We start from the raw sequence: 9,554 nt of genomic DNA on the forward strand, positions 1-9,554 counted from the left end.
TCAAGTAGATGGCTGAAACCTGACTTTGTAAGGCTCATCAGTGAGAGCCACACGTTGGTTTCCATTACTATCCACAAACACCCCAACATTCTTGCATAAGGGTTTGCAAGTTTCACACACTCTGGGACAAAACACAAGCTTATAGTCATCTTCATACTTCTCAATCTTGAACCAATTACTTATGGTATTCTTGCCAGGGTTTCCCACAACACCACCAGTAGTCACAAACCACTGTCCAGTTGAGGCATCAAAATCATCAAGCTTCCAAACTGTGGACTCGGTACATATTGTTTCAAGGGACACCTTGATATTCAGATCAGTAGAGACCCTAACAACACCTTTTCTAGAGTTAACAGGTGTAAATGTCACTGCTTGGCCGCGAAAACCCTCAACCACCGCAACACTAAGGGGGCATGTCTCGTTTGATGATCTTGCTATAAGAACAAAGCCACTACCAACCACACAAGGTCCACGGCCATCACATGGGGTTGTTGGGACCGGCCGGATATAGTAATCCATGCCGGTTCGAACTTCCTTGCCTTGTGTGTCAATCACTTGCTCAGGTGAAGCATCAGCGGCACCAAGCATGAATTGGGTGCACAAGGCAAAGGCAAAGAGAAATGGTAGGAATATTATGGACTTCATGCTTAATTTGTGTTGCTTCAAGTATGTCTATTATAAGACTCAATTTATAGCTAATGATGTTCTCAATCTATGGATTCATATAATTATAAAAAAAAATAAGATTGAATTAAAGTCAATGATTTTGGCCAACTCTCGATAAAGTTTCCTTGTTAATTAATTGTAATACTTCCAATACTACACGTCTAGCTACATCAGCATTGGTTGTCTTGGAAGTTATGATTCAGCACTTTGGCCAGCCTGAAATCCAGAATTTGTTTTGCTATTCTTCAATTGAAAAGGTCTAGGTAAAATTTGTTGTGCCTTCATGATCTTAAGTAGCCGACGCATAGGCGGCGTAGCACTCTTCATTGAAACTACTTTCACCATGTTCTACCAGGAATAATCTGTTTATAAATTTTTTTTATAAATTTTTATAAATTACATTATATATTTTTGAAAATACATAATATAACTTAGTGTATTTCTGAAAATACATAATATAATTTGTAAGAGTTTATAAACAAAAAATTTATAAATATAACTCTCCCCATATTTTATTAGTTGAACTAGTTCTTTGGTGATATATATCTGTTGTATGTTTTGTTTTTTGGTTTGACGTGTATAAAATAATCTCCTTTCAATAATTTTTTAAAAAAAGTAGTTTTAATATATTATTACTATTAAGAAAATGTATTTACATTTAGTAATGCATTGTCACATTATTTAATGAATTTGACATCTTACTTATTTTCTTTGACATTTCGTGTGATTGCCAATATAGATAAACTCATTAAATAAGATCTCATCACAAGATGGGATAATAGTATAAAAATAGTTTACATTAAAAATGTATAAAAATTTAACTCAATATAAATTTATATAAATCTATATGTAAATAAAAATCGATATACGTATAGAAAATACGCTTTTTGTAAACTTAAATTCTTTTTAACAAAAATATTTTTAAAAAATTCTAGTAATATTTAAGAATGGGCTCCAGATAGCATCCGAAAGATAAGAATAATTTACTCAGATTTTTAATAGATAATAATGAAAAAGATTGAGACTATATTATGCATGAGCATTTGAATTGAATAAAATATTATCGTTGCCAACAAGAGTGAACAAAGCTGGTTAAAGTTTCATATTTCATAAGAGTGTGCGTTTGATTTCTGTTGTTGTAGAGTATTACTATTTAACCTCATCTAAACTTTTATTAAAAAGACAAAAAAAAATTAATATCATCGTCAAAATACGACAAATTAAGTGTCTACATATACCATCATCCCAAAAATTATTTTAATAATTTTGTCCGTGCAATGGGTACACGATTAGCTTTTGTCTTTTCTTATTGAGATTGGCACTGAGTTTCAATAGGATAAGGATGCGAAGGGGATCTTGACTTTTCAAATGCATAAACATAAAGTAATCAACACGTCATGTATGACGAGATTTGGTCAATTAATCAACAATATCTGAACATTGACCCCAATTTCAAAATTATATTTAAATGTGCATGAAAGACTTTTAGTGAATGAAAAATATATGTCGTATATATAGTATAATGTTTATGCATCTGAGTGTTTCTCATTCTTTTTTTTTAACCTGAATGATTTAACAAAGATCATTAATTTTTATTGCGGTCAAGTACGGAAATAAATGCTCGTTTACGATTAAATTAATCCCTATTGGGTCATTCCAAGAAAGTGATGCGTAACTGAAAGAAACAAGAGGGGCATAAATTGATTTTTACAGTTTAATAAAAATATTAAAATAAATGCAATTAAATCAAATACAAATAATAAGAATACAGAAAATTAAAAGGAAATAGGGATGAAAGAATTGCACAATTAATTTATCATAACTCAGCTACATAGAATAGTGCAAGTTTTGTGTAATGAATACGCTTTTTATTGGGCCTCCTGGAACCGAACTTTGTATGGCACATCAGTGAGAGCTAGACGCTTGTTCCCATTTCGATCCTCATATACCCCAATATCCCTGCATTGAACCCTGCAATATGCACAAAAAGTTGGGCAGAAAACCAGCTTATAATCATTTTCATATTTCTCAATCTTAAACCAGTTGTTGATCGTTCTCCAACTTGGGTTGCCCACAACACCCCCAGTTGTTACAAACCACTTTCTTGTTACCCTATCAAATTGGTCAATCTTCCACACAGTGGATTGGGGACAACTTGTTTGAGTTGAGAACTTAATGTTGAGGTCAGTAGAGACATGAACAGTACCTAATTTCTTTTGGTTAATCGGTGTAAATGCTAATGGTTGACCATGGTATCCCTCCCCAACCACAACATCAAGAGGGCATGTCTTGTTTGTTACTACTCTGGCAAGCACAAAACTAGTAACTTTGGTAGCAGAGACAGGAAGGATGTAGTACTTGGCACCTACCATTAACTTCTCGCCTGATGTATCAACAACTTGGTCAGGTGAATTATTAGCTCTTTCAAGCAATGATTCTATACTCAAGACAAAGAGAACGAGCAATGCCACGTATAGAAAGATATAATATAAAATTATTGAAGATCTATCACTTACAAATTTAAGTTTTGTAAGTGAAGGCCTAACAATAATTTTTTTATATTTCTCAAAGTCTTTTGAACTTAAAGCATGAATATTACACAGACTCATATTTTTATATTTCTCCAACATCTACCAATGTGATCTTCATTGTATTTATTCTGAAGTGAATGCTTCTGGTTGTTTAGGTTATAACAGGTGTAGGGGATGTAGGAGCTCAAGAGCGTGATTTTATAGGAAAATATAACCCTTATCTCAAGTTCACAACCTATGCTGTGGATTCATATATGCACAAAACATTGGATGTTTCGGTCCAATGCAATTAAAATTGGTCGCTTATATGCTCAAAAGCAATTCCAATACAAGGGCCTTATAGTTGCTTAGCTTTTATAGATAATGCTCCTTTTCCTAACACTTACCAATAACTTTGCTTGTATGTATATTTGTTTAATTAACAAATTATAATGTTTTTGTTGACTATGAAGACCAATTATGTTTAAATTAAATGCTAACTATGGTCAGCATCAATTGTTTTTGAAGCCATCAAATGAAATGGGTGGCTAACTTCTTAGCCTGACGGACTGCTCCTGTTGTTTTGTTTATAAAGTAATGAACTGGGTCATTTAACAGAGGCGTATAAATCAAGGCTTAGTTTTAATTTCTTATATTCATAAAGTTAAGAGAACTGTTACAGGAATTCGTGGGCTAAATGATGAAATGGATTAATTTCCTTCAGCGTGTACAACATACGATACACACACACACTATCGCAACGAAAAGATGCATGAATAAGGTTCTGAATAAATACAAGGGCAGCAAACCGTTCCTGTTCCACAAATTAGTGAAATTTACAGAGCATTACCAAATAAATCTCCAATTTGATAGTAATTCTGGAGTGTCATTTCCACCTAAACACTCGATTTTGACTTGAAATGATGCTGCCTTATGTGATGAGTATTCCTAGAATGTAAATACACATATAAGGTGTTTTGGATCAGCTACACTGGCTCAGTCTATCAGGTCAACCAAGACTCATATAAGGGGTCACTTCCCTCCTTTGCATTCCTAAATTGAGATTTTCGGACTATAAAGAATCAATTCAACTCAAAAGTTTAAGCTTTTGAGTAAGGTTACATCAATGGTTTTATATATCTCTAACACGCCTCCTCACACGAGAGCACATTGGGCTCGAAGGGTGAACAATGCACTAGTCGGCCCAACTACCTGTGCTAAGAAAATTCCACGAGAGAAAGTGGGGGGCCTTGAGGATCAAACTCGGGACACGATGCTCTGATACTATGTAAAGAACCAATTCAATCCAAAAGCTTTTGGGTGAGGTTACATCAATGATTTTATATATCTCTAACACAGACCTTGATTATAAAGGATTTTATTCCCCTGAAAATACACCTTATGCTTTAGGTGAATGTGTTTGTCTCATATACAATGGGGTCTACTCGAAAAAAAGGTTATGGCTAATTCTTTCACTCATTATAGGGGAATCTTCCCCACCTATATATACCTATCTTTAACAATTGAAGAAACACCTTCTACACACTAATCACAGAGTTCTTATGTTATTGAAATACTAACTCAAAGCCACTATGCCCTCACACATTTCCTTTCACTCTCAGCCTACGTCTAAAATATCACCTAGATGACTCTTTATAAAGTTTTTGTTCATATCATTGCATCTTATATCATTATTACATTGATATACTACACTTTGAGGGAAACAATCTTAATCTCACCTTTTAAATAGTTCATTGGCGTCATTTGTGAGAAACGATAAACTCTAATTCTCATCTTTCTTCCTTTATGTTGTTATGTGGCATGTGTAGTGTTTTGAGATGCCTAGTTAGCTTATTTTGAGACTATGTTGCTATATGTAATAATGCTCAAGATTGTTATTAATTGAGCTTCTAGATTATGGTTGTATTTGTTACAAGTTATGTTAGATGCATGTGATGAGAACATATAGACATGATGTATGGATTTATTAATTTGGGCACGAGCCATTATGTATGTACTGACCCTATATGGGGATTGCAGTCCGTGTGGGACTTGCAAGTTGTCTGTTATATAACTATGTTTATCAGGTGTAATTGTGCGTGAGATTCTTATCTTTCAGTTATCCGTTAAACAACTGTTATGCTGTCTGTGAGACTCTAGCAGGAATGACACTTGTGGTTATATCCAGTTAGTCAATGGCTACTAATACTGGCTAATGGGATTAATTAGTAGTTGTATGTTTTAGATTTACACTTTCGCAATATCTCACGTGAACGTTTTTAGAAAAAAATTCAGAACTTTTTTTGGAAAAAGTTTATTCGTATTTTTACAAAATGGTTTATTAATCTTTAAATAAAATCTGCCGCTGTGTACGCTATAATATCATGATGTTAACAACTAGAGTACTACGGGATGTTACAAAAACAAGCATGAATATATATGAAAATGGTAGCTTGGACTTCTGTTGTGGGTAAAAGTTGAACCTTGCAGGAAAAACTCTTAAAAAATGCATTTTTGAAAAACTATCGCAAAATATCCCGATATGATATCCGGACCCGATATGATATCCGGATATCGATATCCCGATATGATATCCGGAAATCGATATCTCGATATTCCTTTGGCAATATCCCGATATTTTAGTTTGGACATCAACAAACCTATTTTACTAAAAACTTGATATCTTGAGCTACAAAGCTCCAAATCAAGTGTCGTTTGGACCTATGTGAATCTAATATATAGGGATACAACTCTGTAAAATATGTTGTTGGAAAGCTTAGGATGTCTGTTTTAACATTTTAATATATGAGAGTTTTTGGTGAAGAGTTGCAATTAATATTTTAAAAAAGAGTAAACGCAGTTTTGTGCTTGGGGTCTTTCGGAGAAGCCTGTAATCACTAAACGAAAAAGAAAACGCAGTCTATTTGACTTGAAATTTTGGGATATGTATATTAATAATATTTTCGGCATAAAATGGAATGTGATTCTGTTGTTTGATGATCTGTGAGCTGCTATTTGGATTTTGAGCTTGATTATACTACTTGACAAGTAAGTTCTGTGTTTTTAGAGCTAATCCTCATTTGTTCCTATAATAACCTTAATTATATGAATTTTAAATTAGAGGATTACGATGAGGACCTTATGGTCATAAATAGAATGAGGATGAAATTCTAAGAATTTTGATATCCATATTGAGGGTACTTTACATAGGTGGATTTACATATGTTATTTTTGACTGCTGACGCAATAACAGTCAGTAGAATAGCTCCAAGTTAGCAAATTATAGTTGGAGAGCTAATATAATGATATAAACATCATGAATGAGGTTAGTATATGATTTGATGAAGTTTGATGCCCGTATTGAGGTATTTTGGAAAAGTCACTTCTGTCGGGTATTTTATAGTGCTATAGAAGCAGCCGATAGAATCTCGGAACGGGAAAAAGATGAGAAAATGAAAATAAAGACCAATATATGCCAAACAAGTCATAATTAGACCAATAATTTTAAATTTAAGAAGATTATGAAATCCGGGTACAGTTAAGAACACCGATAAAGTCTACAGTGCAATTAAACAACTGTTAGTGGATCTGTGATCCACTAATCATATTTTTAAGTTATGAACATGATAATTAGACAAAATTAATGAAGTAGTTTAAGTTAGAGTGTAAGAACTCACACCGTTAATTTTAGGAATTTAATTAAGTTAAATATGAGATTAAAGAGATAATACCATAATTGAATTAGAATAAATATGGAAAGACTTGAATAATTAATATAAGGGCTTAATAATGTTGAAAGTCGCTTTTCTGACGAAAAGTGTAGATACCGATTCTGCTCCACGGTAAAAGTGTGTACCGATGAAGTATCCCAGAAAATTATAAAGAGTATGTATATATTCCTAGAATAATATATAGGACTGATATGTCAAGTTTGGAGCCAAAATAATGAGAACTGGAGTCATGACTGATACCGGCTACGTAAAAGTGCGTACCGAAAAAGTGCTGCAAAAATTATAATAAAAATATGACAAATCCTAGAAAAAGGGCTAGGTTCAGAATCTTAACTTTGAGATTAAAATGATAAGCGAAGCTATTAGTGCTAATACAGTGAGATTAAATTTAAGTGGACTATAAATAAACCCTTGCACAATAACTTATGTCAGTTTCTTCATCCCTCTACATGAGAATTCTGACCCTTGGCAGCTGCCACCCTTCCTCCACCTTGCCACCTTCATTTTCTCCATAGAAACCCCAAAGTGATCACCTTTGTTCATATTTCCTTCACCAAAATGGTATAGGTGAGTGAGAGCAAGCTTGTGAGAGCGTGTGGTCACTCATTTCTAATTTGGAGCTTCTGAGTTGGTGAAGTTTTGGGCTGACTTCTTGAGTGTTGGGTGTGAGCCATTTTCTTGAGGTGTGAAGGCATCAAGAAGCTATTTTTAGTGATAAAAGGCCAAGCTTGAAGTGCATTTTTGTAGCTTTGGATTGGCTGAACCATAGTACTGTATAGAGTGCACTTTCATGGAATATTCGAATACTCATCAGCAAGTAGTCGAATACTCATTGAAGGAGTATTGGAATACTTTTCTGGGAAGAAAAGTATTCGGATACTTTAGAAAAGTATTCGGATACCTTGTGGTATACGAATACTGTAAGGAATGTGTTCGGATACTGTGTAGTATTCGGATACCGTAGGAAAAGTATTTGGATGTTGTGTGGTATTCGAATACTTTAGTGAAAGTATTCAGATACTTTCTGGAGACATGGAGTATTCGAATACTCATCGAGGAGTATTCGAATACCTCCTGCAGTTTTAGTCTAAAATCACTTAAAACAAGTTGGAAAGTCTTAAACAATTAATGGAACCTTGGACTATGGATATTAATGATTATTTATGGTATAAACATATTGTGATTGTGCTGTTTGGTGACCTTGGGCTGGTGTGGACTCTTGTTGGGATTGATTTGCTTAAGAGGTAAGCTTCTGTGTCCTCGGTTTTGCCCATTGTTGGTTTCACCATACCTCATGGAGGGATGGTTTGTATGCATGATGTGTTTTCATGAAATGATGAATATTGAAATGCTTTTGAGCTGTTAAGTGCAAGTGTCATATGATATGTATGTGGTGTTCCACTTAGATGGTAAGCCTGAGTATGTAGCGTCATACAAGATGGTGATTCTGTGGGTGGGGTGCAAGTAGTGTCTTGCACTGCAGGGTGTAGACGTATGTAATTCCTACTTGTTTATTCTTTGGCCAGTAGGATTCTGACACACATGACATGATTATATACTGCATTGCACAGATTTTAGAACTTATACTGTTATACTAATTTTGAACTTATATTGCACATGTAAGTGAGCTTGGGGTGGAGAGATCCTTGAGGAGCCCTTGTCTTACTGAGATTTCTTTTTAGAGATCTAACCTCGTGTTGGGGCACATTTTCAAGTTCAGGTAACTCGGGGGTTGAGACCTCTGGCGGCAGGAGGCCGGAGTTGAGCTGATTGATGCATGTTGTTATACTGTTATGCCTGGATATTGACTTGCTGTATTGTCATTATATGATTATTTGGGCTGAGACCTTGTTGGGCTTTGTTGCCTTATTTGGTGAGCATGGGGGTTGTCCATGCCACATTGATTATGCTATGTTTATTTGGACTTGTGTTGTAGTTCCGTGACTAGATACATATCTATATATGAGGTTATTCTGTTAGTCTTTTGTTGCAATTTACATACAGGCATTATTTTGAAAATGGATTAAGTAATCAACTTGGTTAATAATAATAACGTCATATTTGAAAAGAAAAAGTTAGCTTCCGCATTTAATTAGCTGCGCCATTACCATTTGTATGATAATATGCCGGGTGCACACAGGGTGTTACATTAAATGGTATCTAAGCACTTTCTAGGGAAAAAGCCTGTTTGTATTGCAATAACTTTAGATGACTTGTTGTGTGTTTGTCTGTGGTGTTTCTTTTGGGTTTTACTATGATGATGCATGCATTATCACATTGCGTTGGCCTGATCAACTCATTCTTTGTGTAACTTCTGCAGAGTTATGGCACTACCTCGGAGGGACTGAGAGACGAGAGAGGGTCAACCTGACCCGATCCTGGCTGCATTAGCTGAGATGCAGGCGGCTCGACAAGCCGACCAGGAGGCCATGAGTTTGGCTAACCAGGCTATGCTGGACGCCGTGAGAGAAGCGAACAGGAAAGCCGCTGAGGATGTGTTTGAGGCAAACTGCCTGGCGAACATGACCATGATGAGGGTCATGTTGAAGGAGATGAGGACTGGTCCTGTTGGCGGCCAGCATCCTCCGCCACCACCTCCACCGCCACCATCACCGCTGCCTCCACCCAGTGATGGTCATGGAGGGGT

General features: G+C 35.3%; 2 protein-coding genes across 2 annotated transcripts; both read right to left on the reverse strand.

The window, feature by feature from the left end:
* On the reverse strand, positions 1-645 carry LOC133317495 (miraculin-like). Its single transcript, XM_061519358.1, has one exon. It carries the CDS (start codon positions 643-645, stop codon positions 1-3), a length of 645 nt encoding a protein of 214 aa, XP_061375342.1.
* Positions 646-2,534: 1,889 nt separating this feature from the next.
* On the reverse strand, positions 2,535-3,275 carry LOC133317496 (kunitz trypsin inhibitor 5-like). Its single transcript, XM_061519361.1, has one exon. The coding sequence runs from the start codon at positions 3,273-3,275 to the stop codon at positions 2,535-2,537; it is 741 nt and encodes a 246-aa protein (XP_061375345.1).
* Positions 3,276-9,554: the final 6,279 nt, after the last annotated feature.

Source organism: Gastrolobium bilobum, unplaced genomic scaffold, assembly GCF_033153095.1.
Source record: "Gastrolobium bilobum isolate Gb01-03AN ecotype WA unplaced genomic scaffold, APGP_CSIRO_Gbil_v1 utg73943, whole genome shotgun sequence".
Lineage (NCBI taxonomy): Eukaryota > Viridiplantae > Streptophyta > Magnoliopsida > Fabales > Fabaceae > Gastrolobium > Gastrolobium bilobum.

Coding starts and splice junctions, on each gene's coding strand:
- LOC133317495 (XM_061519358.1), bottom strand. CDS start 645: ATGAAGTCCATAATATTCCTACCATTTCTCTTTGCCTTTGCCTTGTGC.
- LOC133317496 (XM_061519361.1), bottom strand. CDS start 3,275: ATGAGTCTGTGTAATATTCATGCTTTAAGTTCAAAAGACTTTGAGAAA.